Source organism: Staurois parvus, unplaced genomic scaffold, assembly GCF_062004578.1.
Source record: "Staurois parvus isolate SC_StPar_1 unplaced genomic scaffold, SC_StPar_1.0 ptg000840l, whole genome shotgun sequence".
NCBI lineage: Eukaryota > Metazoa > Chordata > Amphibia > Anura > Ranidae > Staurois > Staurois parvus.
In genome coordinates, this window is record NW_028318636.1 from 1,958,057 (window position 1) to 1,977,654 (window position 19,598).

General features: G+C 41.2%; 1 protein-coding gene across 5 annotated transcripts in view; it reads left to right on the forward strand.

Annotated features, from left to right (window-relative positions):
• MTMR3 (myotubularin related protein 3) overlaps positions 1-19,598 on the forward strand; it is a 120,260-nt gene that overhangs the window by 73,429 nt on the left and 27,233 nt on the right. For all 5 annotated transcript variants that reach the window (XR_016306643.1, XM_089655459.1, XM_089655461.1 and 2 more), the window contains exons 9-15: positions 395-508; positions 7,962-8,167; positions 8,274-8,405; positions 10,575-10,686; positions 12,701-12,896; positions 14,583-14,768; positions 16,346-16,516. Coding sequence is in view for 4 of the 5 variants with exons in the window: in XM_089655459.1 (XP_089511585.1) it covers positions 395-508; positions 7,962-8,167; positions 8,274-8,405; positions 10,575-10,686; positions 12,701-12,896; positions 14,583-14,768; positions 16,346-16,516 (1,117 nt within the window). In the remaining variant the exon portion in view is untranslated. The remainder of the gene's footprint in view (positions 1-394; positions 509-7,961; positions 8,168-8,273; positions 8,406-10,574; positions 10,687-12,700; positions 12,897-14,582; positions 14,769-16,345; positions 16,517-19,598) is intronic.

Genomic DNA, 19,598 nt, shown 5'->3' on the forward strand with positions numbered 1-19,598 from the left:
CAAGTCAAAATTCTTATTTTAGGTTGCCACCAGAATAGGAATAGAGGGGAAATTTTTTTATTGGGGATTCTTGCTCTTATGACACTTGTCTAAGAGGGGATAGCCTTCACATTGGAAGTATATCCTGTCACTTCATGTTGAAATAGCCCTAATGACTAAAGATGGCAAAGAATTGATGGTGCTTGTAACCCTTCCCTACTATATCAAAATTTAATAGAAAGTTTTGACTTTAGATCTGTTTTAAGATTCATGACCTAAACCAGTAAATAACACTGATTCATAAGTAAACATCATCGTGTTTACAGATTAAACAGAGGGTTTGTTCTTTTAATGACATATCTAAATATGTCCATGAATTTTTTTTCTCATTCTCCATTTAACCTTTTTCTTATAGATTATGTGCAAGCTATCCACAAGAGCTGATAGTCCCAGCAGGTATAACAGACAAAGAATTGGAGAGTGTTGCTAGCTTTCGCTCTTGGAAACGCATTCCTGCAGTGGTGTACAGGTAAAGCTAAAGTGTATCTATGAACACTCAGTGCACCCAAAACTACGCAATAACTTGGTGGCAAAGTTAAAGAATTAACTTAATATTTAAGGCGTTTTCCTTACCATATCCTGTTCTGTGGTATCTTTTTGTGGGTTTTGTTCCATGGAAACCTCACCTTTTTGATCTTTCCTCTTTTAATTTTTTTTTTTTTTGTCAGAGTATAATAAAGAATGTTTAATAGAACTTGTGGATGGCCATATGTAGTATTTGCTAGGAATTCAGTGGAGCTGATCAATTAGGCAAGCCATAGATGGCACAAGAGAGTTTTAAGTATTGTTGAAGTTAAACTGGGCCATAAAAACCAAACAAACACCCACTCAGTGTTGTAAATGTTCACCCCCTCGCTTCTAGTCATCATTAGAATGGAGAGCAATATGTAGCTTATCAATCAATTCTACTTTATTAAGCCCCTCGGCACTGTTGTTGATCGAGCAGGATTGTAGCGAATTAAAAAGTGAAAAAAAATACCTGTCGTAAGCTGTAAATTCTCAATCTCCCAATAAATAGAAAATGGGTAACTCACCTGTTTATCTGTCTTCAGGATTGATCTCAGATCTATGGCTAGCCTTAACATTATTAAGAGGTTCAGTAAATGTTTCATTTTCACGTGGCTAAGATATTAAAGAGAGTTAAGCTGACCATAGATGGATCGAAATTCCACCAGCGCCGCAGGAATTGGTTAACTTTCAATCAACGTGACACTGCCTGCTCGACAGAAGTTGATTGTTGGATTGACCTTTGCTGAACAGGCGTGTTGGTTTGCTGATCAGTGTATTCTAACAGTGGAGAGTCCCGCTGTCAGAATACAGTGGGGAGGATTGCTGTATCCACCTTGCTTGTGTGGGTGAAGGAATCCATCTATAGTGAGCTTACTTTTCTTGATCTTTGTTAAACTCTCCTATGCCAGGGATTATTTAAGTATTGTTGAAATTAATTTGGGGCTAAAAACAAAACACCCAATCAGTGTTGTAAATGTTCGATCCTTCGTTAGGCAGGTTGGTTGTACCCAAGTCGATCCATCGATCAACTTTGGTACAACCAGCATGTCGGGTTTTCTTGTACATGAGTTCACAGCCGGAGGCTATAGCCACTAGCAATAATCAGTGTTCTTCCAGCTGGGAAGGCTCCCCACTGTCTTGTTGATGGGGGAATCATGCTAATTTTTTTTTTTTTTTTTCTTCTTTCCTGCAACCTGTGTTTTAAATAGTCTTTGTTTTTACTTCTGTGCATATTTGGGTTTAGAGATTCAGATTGGTTTTTTTTGGTCTGGGAAGGTGCAAACTGAGTCTGTGCTTTCCCGGTGTAAATTGGCTAGACCTATCTCCACTAATCTACACTGTCATAGGGGCACATCAGCTCCCTTGTAGTAATAGTAAAGTTTAAAAATTTGAAAATCAAAATCTAAAAAAAAAAATTGCGAGGAGGTTTTCCTTATTCTATTAGCATTTTTTTTTCTTTGCTTACACTGTCTGTGGAGCTTGATCGTTGGATTGACGCTTGTCGAAACAGGCTTGCTGGCCAATTTACACACATGACCCACTCCTTGCATGTGTACAATGCTCAGAATGGAGTCCTGGTGCTGGAATGATGTATTTCCAGCACACATGCGCAGGACACTAGACCTGGGTGGAAGCGGCAGAGAAGATGGTGGGGAATGGAGTGGCTACATCAAGTGTCATTGTTGGAGGAGAACAGACTAGGCATTTTTGCCAGTAGGCTGTTCAAACTTGCACATTATGGTATGAGCTCTTTTTGCATCTGGTAGATGTTATACTTTTAATCTATACACAACATGTTTGCATATCCCTTTGAATAATGTAACGCAACAGAACCCAAGGCTTACACTTCACTTTAATTTGTTTGGGCCGACTTGATCAAAAGGTTGAGGCAGCCCAACAATCTAATCATCCTTTCTTTCCTGTCCATTGAGTGACACAGGAATAAGGACTCTGTGCTTAACCTGGTCTCTGACGACCTGTTTTGTGAATAAAGCCGTTCGGGCTGAAACATTGGGACTTTCTCATTACTTGCACAGTTTGTGTGCCTTCCTACCACTGCTGGTTTCACCGCGTAAGGATTAATGTTGAGGGACTGAGTGCTGTATGTTACATGCGCTTTCTAGGCACCACATGCTACTCCAGTCTCTGGTCCATTCCCACCGCCTTCCTACAGTGGCCTTGTCAACTCTATCCACCCAACCCTCAGCAGCAGCTACCTGGGTTTGTGAGTACCTGATGCCTTGCCTAGCACCTTGGACCCAGTTGCAATACTGCTACACAATAGCAACGTGTCAGCATGTAGACACAGCGGAGGCAGCTCTGCTGCTAGGAACATCAGGAGATCCTGAGTCCCAACAGTTTATCTTCTAGGTGTTTTTGAGGCACCACAGTCTCATGCAATCACCTCAGAATTGTAAGAGTTTATTTCAGACCTTATAGATTGTGTACTACCCTGCATTTGGAGGACCTGCCTCCTATATCCAGCCTTGGGTTTTTTTTTTTAGAGCTCCTATAGCTTCAAAGACCCTTCCATTACACTTGCTGTTTGATGTATTACTCTGTGAACTGGATGCACCCTGAGGCGTATTGAGCCTCCCCTTTTTAAGAGGGAATTCTTCATGTGACAGTCTATTCCCACTGCAAGTCCATGTTAATAGGAGAACCACTAGATAGGAGTTCTTGGCTTTTAAGGATTCTACAGGCAGATAGAATCTCTTTGAAATCAGCCAGTTTAAACAGATTTAAAAAAACTTACAGAAAATGCTATAAAACTGGGAGTCTCAGTGCCCACTGGTAAAGCACCAAGCCCTGATAAACTGACTTTAGAAGACTATAAAAGACGTACAAACCCAATTCCACAATAAGCTGAGATGCTTTGCAAATTGTTGCATTCTGTTTTTATGCAGATTTTACACATCTCATAAACCCATATATTTACAATAGAAAACATATCAAATGTTTAAACTGAGAATATGTACCATTTTAAGAAGGGGGGAAAAAAAGTAATTTTTGAAATTGATGGCAGCAGCTAGTCTCAAAAAAAAAAAAAGTTGGGACAGGGCAACAAAAAGATGGCAAATCCAGTGGTACTAACAAGGGCTGGAAGAACATTTTGCTACTAATTAGGTTAATTGGTAACAGGTAAGTAACATGATTGGCTATAAAAAGTGTATCTTAAAGAGTCAGTGTCGCAGAAGTAAAGATGGGCAGGGGTTCACCAAAAGCTGTGTCTAAAAATTGCAATTTTACATTGTCAAACAATTTCAGAATAATGTTACTCAAAGACTTTATATCATTATCTACAGTATATAAGATCAAAAGATTCTGAAAATCTCTGGAGAAATCTCTGTGCACGAGGGACAAGGCTGAAACACTATATTGGCTGCCTATGATCTTTGGGCCCTCAGACAGCACTGCATTAAAAACGGGCATGATTCTGTGATGGACATCACTGCATAGGCTTAGTAATACTTACAAAAAAATCAGTCTGTCAACACCGTTCACCGTACCATCCAAAAATGCAAGTTAAAGCTCTATCATGCAAGGAAGCCAATCTGAACTTGATCCAGAAACCCCACCGCCTTCTCTGTGCCAAAGCTCATTTAAATTGGTATTTTGCAATGTCGAAAACTGTCCTGATCTATGGTCAGACTAATCGAATTTTGACTTTTTATTGGAAACCATGGGCGCTGCATCCTCCATACTAAAGAGGAGAAAGCCTTTTGGCTTTATCAGAGCTTGCATCTCTGGTTGTTTGAGTGCGTTGGTGTGCAATGGAATGGGCAGCACGCACATCTGGAAAGGCATAATCAATGCTGAAAGATAAATCCAGGTTTAACTGCCACATATGCTTCCATCTAGAAGACGTCCTTTTCAGGAAAGGCCTTGCATATTTCAGCAGGACAGTACTAATCTGCATCTAGAACAGCATGGCACATCTTCAAACGAAAAATATGACAAAAAAGACCCAGGACCGTAAGATTCCTATATCAGGCAACAATGGAACAACCGTTCTCTCCCAGAACTCCAGCAACTGGTCTCCTCAGTTTCCAGATGTTTTTTACAGAGTGTTAAGGGGGGATGCTACACCGTGGTAAACCATAGCCCTGCTGCAATTTTTTATTTTTTTTTTAATAGACTTCTGCTGCCATCAGAGTCACCCCGTTTTCCCTTCTCTTTGCTATAGCATTACGGGCCCTTGCCATTACCAACTGATACATGAAACACTTCTGAGGTATTAACCATAGGAAAAAACAATGAATAGATTTGCTCTATATGCTACACTATAAGAGGCAGTCAGGCCTGTACAGGCCTGGCATATACATTTTTATACTACTTGGCAGGACAGCTATAATGCCTAGTTACATAAGTCCTTCTTTGGTCCCAGGAACACGTGCCAAATGTGCTTACAATTATGGGAAACTACAAACCATTGAAATTCCTGGAAGCACCTAAGTTCCACAGCAAACACCACCTACTAATACTGAAATTGGCCAAATCGGTGTGGATTGAGGTTAAATGCCTCACTTCATTTCAGGACATCTCAGATAAACGCAGCTTTATGGGACAACCCTATGTTATGGAAATCTTGTGGTATTGTAATTTCTGCAGACATTGACAGGGATAGAATGATGTACTAATTTTGTGGAATTTTAGGAGACCGTTTACCCCGTAGAGTCCTACAGCCACACCATGGAGATGCATAGTCTTGTGCCTTGGAGACAGGATTCAGGGACCAGGATAAACTTATTTCTGTATAGAAGTGGAAAAGCCACACCGCCCCCAAAGGTTAGCATCCACTCTGTTCTCACTTACTACTCAACTCACTTTTAGGACTAAATAGCAGACCCTACTAACCAGAGTGTCTAAAGAGGAATAAGATGACATATGCTCCTCTCAAATGTTGGTTTCACAAGTCGTAATAAATTCAATTGTGTAATAAACACCAAACATACTATCAACTGTTGGACTGCACAAAATGATGCATAAGGCCACCTCCAACTCTATACAATGTAATACACTTCAAGCAGATTTCATGCACCTAATTTGTGGTTGCCAGGTTAAATCTGACTTTTGGCCACCAAAAATGACTGTGCTCTCACCACCTTACTGAAACTGCCTCTTCCCTGTACACCTGGCTTTTGTTTTTTGTTTTTTTGTGTACTAGATGAAAAATATTGGTCACACCATACTAGAATAGTCTTGCGAGGAACTTTTTGATTGATTCTCAAAGTAATAGCTGGATGAGGCCATCCTCCCCTACTGTAGCCCAGTGTGAAAAATGGTGAATTGGATGATCCCTTATAAAAATGTTTTATATAGGGGAATGGGAACAGTCTCCCTAAAATTCCAAACAATTTGGCACCTATGGTGTAATTCTACTCTTATGTAAGTTTTGGTAACTTCCACAGGCTTACACTTACAATGTAACTACCTCACAAAATATATTTGAACTTCTGTGGCAATTAATAGGTGTGTTGAGGAGTTTAGAGGGCAATTCATGGAAATAACTGTTGTGACAACTGCAGCATTGTCATTTTAGATACTCAACCTGTCAAGTCTATAAAAACTAATACATGGAATGAACAGCTCTGGTCATCTGCTTGAAATTTTATCTACTTACTCACCCCCCCCCCCCCCTTCATGACCTCCGCTCCTCATATTCTGGTCTTCTGTGTATTCCCCCCTACTCTCCTACACTTGATGGGAGACAAAGCCTTATGCTCCAAAACTCTGGAATTCACTTCCAAGGAACATCAGAGAGGTAATTTCTAAACTCACTCAAATTAAATCTGAAAACATTTTTTCTTTAGACGAGCTTTCTTGTCTCTTTTTCCCCTTTTTGTTTTATACTGTGTATTTCTTGTGTTTTCTTTGTAAAGTGCTTTGAGAAGCTACCTTTTTAAAGGCGCTAAATAAAATAAAGTTTAATATTATATTCGTATTGTCAAAAGGTGGTGAGCAGAGGAAACAGAGCATTGTCCATTTTCATTAGAATAATACCTGTGCGAGTGATTTAAAATAAATGCAATCTTGCTGCACAGATCCAGCCCTGTGTCCTTAAAGGCTCTTATGGTGATCAAGGGTTTTATGAATTATCTGATTGTTCAGAATGGTTAGCACCCCCCACGTCAGGGGATTCTGCCTTGACAAAGTTTTCTAATTTAGACTTTGAACACCATAACAATGGTGGGGTACCTCCCTGTGACAAGGAAAGTAGCCTGGTTCCTGCACTGGACAATGTGGAGTTATAGCCTTGCTTGCACCGTCTCCTATGAAGGCAATGCCTTGGAAGCTGGCTCTCCTGAACCAGTAATATCTGCACTGAGTGGAGAGTTTGGAGTACCTAGGTGCACCTCATATCCTACATGGTGGGCAGAAAACATTACTGGAGGGCCCTGTTCTTCTGTGGATTGTCAGCAGGTGGGGCCCTAATCAGGTGAATGTTTGTTTTTAGCAGTTCTGCTGAGATTTCTTTTGTTTACTCCCCTTGGTCATATTGGCAGGTTCCCCTTTCATTCGTCATCCTTTGAGTTGGACGCAGATACTTTAGTTGGCTCCTGGACTGTAGACACTCCCCAGTGCTCCTTGGTAGGCTTATTAGTTGTTGCTATGTTTCCAGCCTCTCATTTGGACTGCTTTTTAGAAGTTTCAACTTTATCCATATTCCTGTGTCACTCTAAGGATTTACGGCAAGTACAAGAACTGTAATTGAAGCCTGTTGAGAGACACAGGTGCTGCCCTTCCACGTTCCTGTTCAGGCTCTTACTACTGCTTGCCACAAACACGAGACATGCTATATAAAGGAGGGTTTATATGGGGCTGGCCTATTTTTCTGTTTGCGAGTGTCCCATCAGCTTGTGAGCAGCAATATAACATGAATGTATCTGAATTTCCTTAATGGACTCCACGGTAAGTAGAAGTGTCCCTTTTTTCTTAGGTTATCTTTTCGTTGTAGAGGCAGTATAAAAGATTACCAGGAAAGAAGTGAGAACTCTTCAACAGCAACCCAGACAGGAAGTAAGGGAAGACTAGAACCCCATCAGCTTTTAATTTCTCTGTTCTGTGTCCCTTTTGCAGGTTTTCTTATGCAGCAGGGACCCATCTGGTGAAAGTGAGGGATAATCTCTTTAATGGAGTACTGGATAGAAGTAAAAACCATACAGGTGTTCTAATCCTTCCACAGTTAATACAAAACTTAAGACAGAAGAAAAAACAAAAAATGTTTCTGGCTTGTTTACACTTTAATGCCCTTAATATGCTCTTTCCAAGTCCCTATACAACAGTTAATGACTGGGCACTATCATAAATTAGAGTTCATAGTAGCTGTCACCAACCTAAATGAACAGAATATCCCTGATCTCGGTTTGTCTGTCTGCCATGTTTGTTTTGACATCTGTCTTCTTCACCAGGCATCAGAGTAATGGTTCTGTTATCGCTCGCTGTGGCCAGCCAGAGGTTAGCTGGTGGGGGTGGAGGAATGCAGATGATGAGCATCTTATTCAATCCATAGCCAGAGCCTCTGCGTCTGACAGCAGCCGAAGCAGTCCAGGCAAAATGGCTAATGATTCGTGCACACGTAGCAACGTTAATGAAGTGCTTTCTGAGGTTGATTTTGGTAAGAAATATTTGCATGTCGGGCTTGTTTTTATTTTGGTTTTTGCGTTGGTTTGGCCCCTTGTTTTGATAAAAATATGTAAACTGGCAATTCCTCTTTTTTGCAGACTCCTCAATGTCAAATTCACCCTCTTCGGACAGCAACTCTGCTCAGCCCCAAAAACTGTTGATTCTTGATGCCCGATCCTATGCTGCTGCTGTGGCCAATCGTGCTAAGGGTGGAGGCTGTGAGTGTCCAGGTGAGACCAAAGACCTGTGTGCATGTATGGTGGGCGGTAGGGTTACATTGGAAAGCCCTGGCTTATTGTGAATTGTTTAAACCCTAACTCCTGGAATACTATGACTTTAGTTTGTTTGGACCAAACTTGCCCAAACTAACTATTTCCTTTACTAATTGATGCAGTTGCTATCAGGTTTTCTATGAACTGTATATAGCATCAGCTACATACAGAACAGAGCCCTGTGTTCTTCCCATCCCATTCCTGGAACAAAATTGAGTTGGGCTGAGCAAAGCTATTCATAGGAAGGCTTATATTTTAGCAATGTTTTTTAAAAGGTTTCATCTGGTTGATGAGAGGAGGGTGGCTGATGGATCTAACTCAACAAATTAGCTTCCTGTGAATGGCTCTGCAGCCCTTTGCCCAACTTTATTTTGTTTTTAGTCCTGGAAGGGAGGTCACTACATCTGCCAGAACACAGCTGTATACTGTATGTAGCTAATGCTAAATGCAGTTTATACAATGCTGACAGTCGCTACATTGATTAGTAAAAGAAATGGTTTATTTGGTAAACTAAAGTCATAGTATTCCTTGAGTTAGGCTTTAAGCAACTGGAACTTGGGGTCAGAATGTCATTGTAGCTTTTTTTTTTTAGCACAGTGTACATGTGGTGTTAATTCTGCCTAATTCATCAAGTAAACATGGTTAGTTTTGTGTACTCATACTGCCGAAAAAATTTCTAGTTTGGACTTACTTTACGGTGCCATTAAGGAAGTATAGCCAAAGCTCTTTTAGCTATATTTCTGTCAGCTGACAGCGGGCTAAAGTTCGCTGTTGGCTGATGTCACAGAGCTGGTCCAGGCTCCGCAAGGATCCCGACAGTAATGTCAGGATCAGCCCATATGCCTGACAGCAGTGTGCTGAGAGCCTGAGCCAGCTGCTTCTGTCCCCTCCACAGCCCAGAGCACCAGTGAGCAGTGACTGTTATCGATCTGTGTTCAGAGCGGATCTGAGACCTGAGCGATCAACAGTGTTTGAGGGAGCAACAGAAGTGACAGACTGTGCTTAGAGAGGACAGATTAGGGGGAAAGAAAAGACAAGTAAGGGAGGTGACAGAACAAGGAGGCACAAAAGAGTTAAAACTACAAGGATAGTGTCTTATATTCCTGATTTTTCTTTCCTTTCACCCTGGGCAACAGCAGCACTATACAGCTTTTGTCAGTCTTCCCCTCTAGCTGAGCCATGACATAAAATCAAGGCTGGAAAAGTACACATTTTAATTGCAGAAAGTGATATATTTAGTTTTTGAAACTTGGGCAGCCCATACATTATGCATTTTTTCGTTCGAAAGAGAAAATGCCTTTATTTCCCCATGCACACATTCAGTATGAAGGGGGGAATCCCTCCCACTGTGGTATTGTCCCACTGGCAGCAAGGAGCCTTCCCCAACATCAGAATGTAATGATCAGTGTTGCTGGCTATAGCCAGCAACACTGATCTTTTAGGAAAAGCCTGACTAGCTGGTTGCACACAGGTCGGTCAATAGATTGACTTTTGCATAACCAGCCTGCGCATACATGGATTGAAATTGTCCAGTCCCTGCTGAACCGGCAGAGTTTCAGTCCATCTTTGTCAGGTTTGAGATGGGGAGAGTTCTCAGTATGGAAGTAACTGATTTGGGCTTCAACAAAATGGCTAGCATAAACTGGAGCAATGCTAGAGACAATTTACAACACGCAGTAATTTTTGTAGCATAATTCTTAATGTGGATTGTATGTTCCTTTTTGTTAAAAAAAAAAAAAAAATTACCAAACTGTTATGAGTAAAGTTCCACTCTAAGGGAGTCTAAAGGGAGAGAAAAGCAGAGGCTGCCACTGCCAACATACATCTAAAAATTGCTATTTATCTTCTTGTCCCTGGCATTTGTTCTCAGTGAACGGGTGTACTGAAGCCAGGCAAGTAGCATTTTCACATGGAAAGGTCAGTAGTTGCAGCCCATCTATTACTCTCATAACAGGTTTCCTTTTAAAGCTTTGGTTTACATAAAGGATACTAGTGAAATGCCATCTTCCCATGAATCCAAATCTAATACTTGTCTTTGTTTGAATTACCAGAGGAATAATCTTCTGTCATACAGTACACTTGTGTGGGCTTTTGACTGTGTGATACAATCACCTGTTTTCTTTGCAGAGTATTATCCCAACTGTGAAGTTGTGTTCATGGGGATGGCCAATATTCACTCCATCCGCAAGAGCTTCCAATCGTTACGTCTGTTGTGCACACAGATGCCAGATCCAGCCAAGTAATGTTTCTGTTTTCTTTCATGCACTGTGTTGTTCATAATTTAATTCTGACCTTTTCTAGCTAATTTTTGTTTCTTGCTATCTACATCTGCAGGTTAGGTTCTTTTTTTTTTTTTTTTTTTTTTTTTTTTTTTTTCCAGATGGGCAGAGAGCTAACAATTGATTTTATGGCGAAAACATGTAGTTTTTGTGCCTGCCAGTAGTTATGGCTCATATGTCAATTGTGGTATGAGCCATCACACGAACCAGAATAACCTTGCATAGCTGCTTAAATCGATTATAAAGGCATAATGTAAAGGTGCTTTCCTCCTCTTCTGAGTGCCCCCATAGCAAGCTGTGTGTTATGGCTGGCACACTCCCGAGGCAGACTCTAAGACTCACTTGGCTCGGCCACGCCCTTCTGCTTCCACCTTACAGGATTTGATTGACAGCAGCAGGAGCCAGTGGCTCCCGCTGTTGCCTCTGTGTCCTGCAAGAAGAGGGAGAGAAAGTAGTGCTGCTGCAGACGAGCCTAGCACTGGATCGAAAGAGAAGCCAGGTAAGTGTTGGGAGGGGTGGTTGGGGGACAAATATTGGAAGGTATCTTGCCTAAAATGTAGAGAATGGTTTAAGGCAAAAAAAAACTCCTTTATGCTTTTTACAACCACCTTTTTAATAAGTAATGATCACACATACAGTATATTTAAGGTGACCGTATTCTGTTGCACCATCAAAAAATCACTGATGCCATTATTGGTTATAACGTTTTGGAATATATTACGTTCAGACTGTGCAACACGCTTCTCTGTGCAGTCACTGAATATAAAGTTTTGAGCATGATGTAGCTGCTGGTATAGCACTTGTTGGTTTTTTTTTTTTTTGTTTTTTTTCACACTGCCCTTGCAATCTGCAGCGGGTGTCAGTGCAAAGTTAACGACACCCCAAATGCAGGTCACTAACACAGTCTGTTTGCTTACATTGTATCACGTTACAAAAGTATCATCCGATACTATGGTAGTACATTTCCAAAAGCACTGCACAGAACTGCTTGCGAGTCACACTGGAACCACACTGCATTCCTGAGAAATTCACATGCAGTTCCTAGTGTGAACGAGCCCTAATGTAAAATGTGTGCTTGCTTTTTTTTTTTTTTTTTTTTTTTTTTTTTTTTTTTTTTGACACAGATGCTCAATTCTGGGTCAAACATGGATTAAGCTGTGTACGAGAGGGCAGCAGGGTGTTGGTGTACAGGAGGTCAGTAGGGCAGAGCACGGGGGACAGGAGGGCACATTACATGGCTGGCAGCAGGGCTTATTACATTGCTGGTTGGCAGGGTACATTACATGGGGGAAGGAGGATACATTACAAGGGGGCAGCAGGGCTCAATACATGGGAGACATGGCACATTACATGGAGGGCAGCAGGAAACATTACATGTGGGGCTGGAGGAAACATTACATAGAGGGTAGCAGTCAGAATTGCATAGATGAAAGCAGTCTACGTTACATTGGGAGATGAGTTTTTTTCATTTTCAGAGCATCTCAGGGAGGGTGCTGTTTCCTGTTCTGGCGCGCTATTCTCTACCCATTCTCCTCTCTTGTCCATCCCAGGTGCTTGTATGTAACATCACATGGGATGACTAAGAGGGGAGGAGGGGCCAGCGGTGAATAGCACAGACACTTGTTGCTTTTCTGCTCTGCTCTGAATGCAGGGGAAAGCATATCTTGATCTGAGTGTCCGCTAACTGGAAGCAATCTACCTGTCAACTGCCTGTGATTGACCGGTAGATCACGATGGAACCCCTGGGGACTTCTTGAGGGTTCTGCAGAACCTCGGGTTAGAAACTCTGGAAATGTGAGTATGACAGTCTGGTCCCTTGAGATTATCTTAGGGTTGAAACTATTTTATCCTAGCAGTTTTTTTTATAAGCGCTTATGAATACAAAAGACAAAAGTAAATACCAGGTTTCAGCTATGTGCATGTTGCATGAGTTCAAATCCCATTTCCTTATTTATTATTTCTTACAATCCTTAGTTGGCTATCTGCACTGGAGGGCACAAAGTGGTTGCAGCACCTTTCCATGTTACTCAAGTCATCCCTGCTGGTTGTTCATGCATTGGATCGTGATCAGCGCCCTGTTCTAGTGCACTGTTCAGATGGATGGGACCGTACGCCACAAATTGTAGCTCTCTCCAAACTCCTGCTGGATCCATATTACAGGACCATTGAGGTGTGTATTCCAAATGCCCTTCTGATGGGCAGAAGCTGCACAGTCACCTTCTCTCATCAAATGAAGGCTTCATATCTGTCCCATGACCACTGCTTTTGACTGTATGTTTTGGATGTGATAAATCATCTGTGTTTTTACAGATCATTCAGAACCTGTCTGTGCCACATGTATTACCCTTTGAACTGCCCGCTAAATTATCAGCCAGAAAATTAGAAGGCCTCAAGTGCGACCCTCGACACCTCCAGAGGGCTGCACAACAGCAGTGCATTTTCATACCTCAGTGCCCAAAACTTTGCTCCTGCTGTGTTTTTTTTTTTTTTATGTTTATCGCGATGCACGCAGATGTTGGGAGTACAATAACTCCCAGCATTTGTCGGTGAGTGCAATAACCATGCCCACAGTGTCAATACTATTAACCCCCTACATTGTTGGTCTGTGGCAAGGCAGTTTAACCTTCCCTGCATTGGTGGCCAGTGGCAGTGATGTTTAACCCACCTCCTCACCCTCTTTGTGGACTGGCAGTGAAAGTTAAACCACCCATCACACACTCCCGTGCCACGCTCTCCCCAGGCCTGGAATTTGCTTGTACTGTGTACAGAGAACTCCACCCACAGCACAGTTTTTCTCATTCAGTGCCAGATGCTAAAATACAGCGCACATTCCAGCACCTGGCTTCCCGCTGCAGATTCACTTTTTTTTTTTTTTTTTTTTTTTTTTTTTTTTTTTGGAGCCCAATAGCCCGCGGGCCATGCCACATGCACCAGGGCCCTAGATAACCATCACTTTTGCAGGTGCAATAGCACCAAGATGATTGATCCAAATAGTAATAGGCCCTGGGCAGGACATGGTAGTGGGTACTTGGAGACCCATTGCATTTAGGAAAGTGCTTGCATAGACCAGATTTAACATGTTGGTAAGGGGGAACATATTGGTGTATCTTAATGACCATTTCAATTCTACTTTAAAAAGCAGCCTTTTGAGCACAAGCCAAGTGAGTTTGCCTGGGTATAGACTTTCAAGGTCTAAGAGGAACATCCTGTGAGAATGATGTCATTTGAGTTTGCTGGTGAGAAAAAGGAAAGCATTTCTTCAGTCTTGCCTCCTTCAGCTGTTTTTGATATGTTCAAGACAATGTTTAAATGCACAGCAATAACATAAAGGCTAATGCACAAACACTAAAATTTTTCTTTGGAGCCTTACTGGTTCAGCATTTAGGAAAGTCAGATAAATGAAGCCTGACAAAATGACCATCTTATGTCTGGCACACTAAAACAGCCACAACTGAAACTTCTGCAAGCAATGCAGTCCAGTTTGAGAGGCAAGAAAACCTAGTCTGATGCTTGTTCTCTTCCGGGTTAGCCAGTGATAGAGCTCAGATTCTGTGACTCCTTTCTACTAAGCCCACCCCACTCTGTAGTTAATTTCAAGCCTGTTCGATGATCTGTATACTTTTATTGACTGCCTTTTCATTTTAACCTCTGTATACTTTTGTCTTTTCATTTTAACATCACAACTTTACATTATCAATGGTAATTAACCAAGGTAGAATTAAGAAGCAAGTTTTGGTAGAGTGGTTTAAAAAAAAAAAAAAAAAAGAAAAAAGCAGTTATTTGCCAGTCTTTTTGAATTGACTCTTTAGCTTTCTGTATATTATGAGTAGATTAAGAGTTTCTTCTCCTCATATAGGGATTTCAGGTTTTGGTGGAAACGGAGTGGCTGGACTTTGGGCACAAATTTGCTGACCGCTGTGGGCATGGGGAGAACTCTGAAGACCTGAATGAGCGCTGCCCAGTCTTCTTGCAGTGGCTGGACTGTGTCCACCAATTACAGAGACAGTTTCCTTGTTCTTTTGAGTTCAATGAAGCTTTTCTGGTGAGTACATCTGAAAGGAGAACAGCTCTGGTGGTAGAAATTGTTTATTCACCTTTCTGTGCTTAAGGCTAATCTGCAGTTCCTCACTGAGCCTCTTTTGCACTGCCCTGCTGTGGTTTGTCTGCAGTGTGGATGCAGCTCATTGCACTTGCAGTTTTCATGCGTGTGCTACCTTTTTGGTTTCCCATTATTGCCCATTATTACTTTCTATAATGTCCCGCATTTTTAGTGCGTTTTTCTGAAAGCTCATCAAAGATGCAGATTACACGCACATGAACTTTAATGGCATCCCAGGCTTAGTTCGTAGGGTTCAGTATGAGGTGAGTTGGCCCGCCCTTTGCAGCTATAACAGCTTCAACTCTTCTGGGAAGGCTGTCCACAAGGTTTAGGAGTGTGTCTATGGGAATGTTTGACCATTCTTCCAGAAGTGTATTTGTGAGGTCAGGCACTGATGTTGGACAAGGAGGCCTTTGCTCGCAGTCTCTGCTCTAATTCATCCCAAAGGAGTTCTATTGGGTTCAGGTGCAGGCCAGTCAAGTTCTTCCACCCTAAACTCACTCACCCATGTCTTTATGGACCTTGCTTTGCACACTGTCATGTTGGAAGAGGAAGGGGCCACCCTCAAACTGTTGCCACAAAGTTGGTAGCATGAAATTGTCCAAAATGTGTTTTTGTATGCTGATGCCTTAAGAGTTCCCTTCACTGGAACTAAGGGGCCAAGCCTAACACCTGAAAATTAACTCCACACCATAAACCCTCTTCACCAAACTTTACACTTGGCACAATGTAGTCAGGCAAGTACCATTCTCCTGGAAACCGCCAAGCCCAGTCATATCCATCAGATTGCCTGTCAGGCAATTCGATGCCCTAGAGTCCAGTGGTGGCGTGCTTTACAGCTTTGCATCCACTGCATTGCACTTGGTGATGTAATGCTTGGATGCAGCTGCTCGGCCATGGAAATCCATTTCATGAAGCTCTCTACGCACTGTTGTGCTAATCTGAAGACCACATGATGTTTGGAGGTCTTTAGCTATCGACTCTGTAGACTGTTGGCGACTTCTGCGCTTCAGCGTGCACTGACCTCACTCTATCATTTTACATGGCCTACCACTTCATGGCTGAGTTACTGTTGTTCCCAGTTGCTTCCACTTTGTTATAATACCAGTAACAGTTGATTGTGGAATATTTAGTAGCAAGGAAAGTTTGTGTGTGTGTTCTAAAATTGTATTTTTATTTAAGGCGATCAGATAGATGATTGGGCCTTTAGAATATAGATGATGGTTCCCTAGCAGACTTTGGCACAACCATTTCTCAGTAACATAGCCTTGTTCAGCAGTATTGGGGGTACAGGTATAGCTTTTCAAGCTTGCTGTTTTTTTTTTTTTTTTGCTGTAATTGGCTTCCAAGGTTCCCTCCTGTAAAATACGATAAAACGAAAACGAAATGGCTAACAAAAATCCACACTGTTTGTTTTTTTTTTTTTTTTTTTTTTTTCCTTTGATGCAAATTGAATGCAAACACAATTGATGCTATGTGTGTATAATGTAGTGACTTTATCTAGCCTCTATTGTACTCAGGTGAAATTGGTACAGCACACCTACTCTTGCCTTTTTGGGACCTTCCTGTGTAACAACGCCAAGGAGAGGAGTGAGAAACACATACAAGAGCGTACTTGTTCCGTTTGGTCACTTCTGCGAGCCGGTAACCGTGTTTTCAAGAATTTGCTGTATTCCTCTCAGTCAGAAACAGTAAGTTGGCTGCTCATGCAAAGTTGCTACCTGTCCCACCTTTTCTTTCCTTTGGCACAAACCCACTAATGCTTACTCTTGCTGTGTTTTATATAAGTTACATTTCTCTTGGTTCCTTTTCTTGAACTTTGCGGACATGTTCATGCACAGTAATGATATTTTGGAAAATTTTGACTACAAAGAAACCCATGAAGACAGAAATATGCATTGCTGACTTTTTTGATTGCAAGGCCCAGGCTGTTTTTCATTTCTAGGCCTAATGAGTTGCTGACTGAGAACAAGCATTCACCCAGGGAAGTATCATAAATGCCCGATGTGCACATTCTGAGAAAAGGAAAAGAAAATTCCTGATAAATTGTCAGCATCCCTATACAACTGGATAAAGATGTAAAAAAAAAAAAAAAAACTAGACTAAATGGGACTTTGAAGGCATCATACATAAAATTTAAAGTTGTGACATCTTTATTTTATCAAAATTTCATAAAATTTATGTCATAACACACCATATTACAAAACAATCACGTGCTATATAATATATCACCATGAAAGGATGTCATGCAATTATTAAACAATTAACACTCCTTCCTCAGGGATAGCAAACACTCTGTGTAAAGATGATATAGTCTGTCAGATTGAAAATACAATTATTTATTACATAACATATACAACCAAATATAGTGTCTACATGGTTCCAAATGTATAGGTATACTGACATAAGATCAAAACGTGTATGGGTTTTCAATCTTATTAAAAACAGACTTCCAAAATGTCAGCACCTCCTGACCAGTGCTCCTGTGGACACTGGAAACCTAAGGATCCCATCAAGACAGAACACGGGCCACCCAAATCACTACAAAAAGAGGATTTACATAATAGAAATAAAAAAATGTCTACATATGTGGACCACATAGTGGAAGAAAAAGGGAGCCGCAAATTGACTAGGCAGGAAAATCCACCATTATACTTATCAGAGGTCTCGATGTTCCCAAACCGATATATTGGCATCTACATGAATAGACCATAGGCCGTATATACAAAGGTACCCACAAATCTCTGTCCAGTCACATCATGTGCCCCTTTAAAGAAAACATAGATGAAGGAACTAATGAATACATATCTTTTAAGCCCAAAAAAGAGGCGTACACATAGGCCTTCCAAATTCCACAGAAGTAGATAAGCTTACTATTAAATGTAAGAGTCTATGTAGTGCTTACCATCATGGACAATATCATGGTATAGCCATAAGAGATCCATACTGGCACCTCTAAGTAAGGAGTGTCAAATTGTGAAAAGGAGGACTCAATTATATTGGGCCCTGATTGAAGGATCCTGGAAGTGATGACTGCCCCCAAAAGGAACTGAGAAGGGAAAATGGCGCCAAAACGTCGATCCCACACCTGCTCCATGAAGGACATCTCCGGGCAACAGCCCCCCCATGGTGCGCGGAGTCACCATGCCGCATTGTGTGGAGTGACGTCATGCCTCAACGCACCAGCTACACGCTGAGAAGACAGATGCAGCCACAAAAGGAAGGGGGAGTGGCAAGGAAAGCCAAAACCCCCAACCATGGTGGCCACGCATTGCTGCACTCACTGGGCCCTGAATGATCCGGTGGCACAGCCCTAGCATGCCGGGCGCCCCAAAAAAAAAAAAGAACCCCGTCACCCAAGTTCAAGCCCAACTGGCCCCATGGCCAGGGAGGCAGCTGAAAAAACATGAAATCGGACATATCGCTAATCAACACTGTATAGACCTTATGCATAGCATGTTGAATCAATATTATAACAAACATTTGATACAGAACATTATACAGAATATAAAACCGAAAATTACATAGACCGAAATGGGGTCTCAAACAGATGTACAGAGTAATAGTAAAATATACAATCCCCCCACAGGACATTAAAGTTTTTTGTGCTATGGTGTACGATATTGCATTAAAATGATTTTTATGTGTCTATATGCACATCTCCAAAATTCCAACTTGGTCTTTCCCACATAGAAGCAACCACATTCACAAAGCAGATATACTGTATATCACCCCCTGCAGTTCGACCAATTTGCAAAATTTTTTGGTTTCAAGGAAACCCCATTGGGTAGCCTAGGTTATACTTCTGTGTACATATACTTACAGTAATTACAAAATGTACCCTTTAGTTTGCAAGGACCTCTAGGTACATCACCCTTATATTCACTTTGTATGATACGATCCTTGACTGATGTTGCTTTCCTAAAAGTGATTAAAGGGGTAGCGGGGTACAAATTTACCTATCGTGGGATCTATGGTTAGTGGATGCCAATTTTTCCAAATGATATCTCTAACTTCGTTGTGCTGATTTGAAAACTTCATAATGATTCTAGTTTGATCTGATGTTGTTGTGTTTTTTTTTTTTTTTTTTTTTTTTTTTTTGTTTTTCTTTTTTTATTAGAATCTTTATAGAGGTAATTTCTTGCATTACTACAGGCACATTTGAAGGCTTTCTTTAACCTCCCTAGCGGTCTGATTATGTCAGTATTTCTGTGCTCAAAGCGGTACATTGTTTTCAATGGAAATATGTTGTGTTTTTTTTTATTGTAGGCCTGTAATTCTTAGGAATCACTCACTGAGATCTGTTCGAACAAGAGTCTAGTAAACATCCCGGGTATGATAAAGTTTGAAACACGAAATCATAAATTATAATAATCATAAAAAATACATTTAATTTAATCAAACCAAAAACACTGAAATTTGAAATAGAGCGCCAAGTTTGCATATCACTGAGCTTGGTTGCAAAATCGTTTTCAGTGTCTGATGAATTTCCCCACAAATCACTCAATTCTGCTAGTGGTTCTAATTCACTATCGCTGTTCTCTAGCTGGTCTAAAACCGCTTTTGACCTAAAGGGGCGCTTTTTGGATGCTATAGACTTTTCTCAGTTTCCAGGCAGAAAGAACAGTAAAAATGCAGGCAGGGCACAGGACAAAGCACTCGGGACAAAATGTATGTGAAATGGTTTGATACAGTAATGTAATACTGTCAGATTTTAGTGTATTGAGTGTCAAAATTTTTTATTTTTTTGAAATTCCTGCTGGTTCTGTCCAC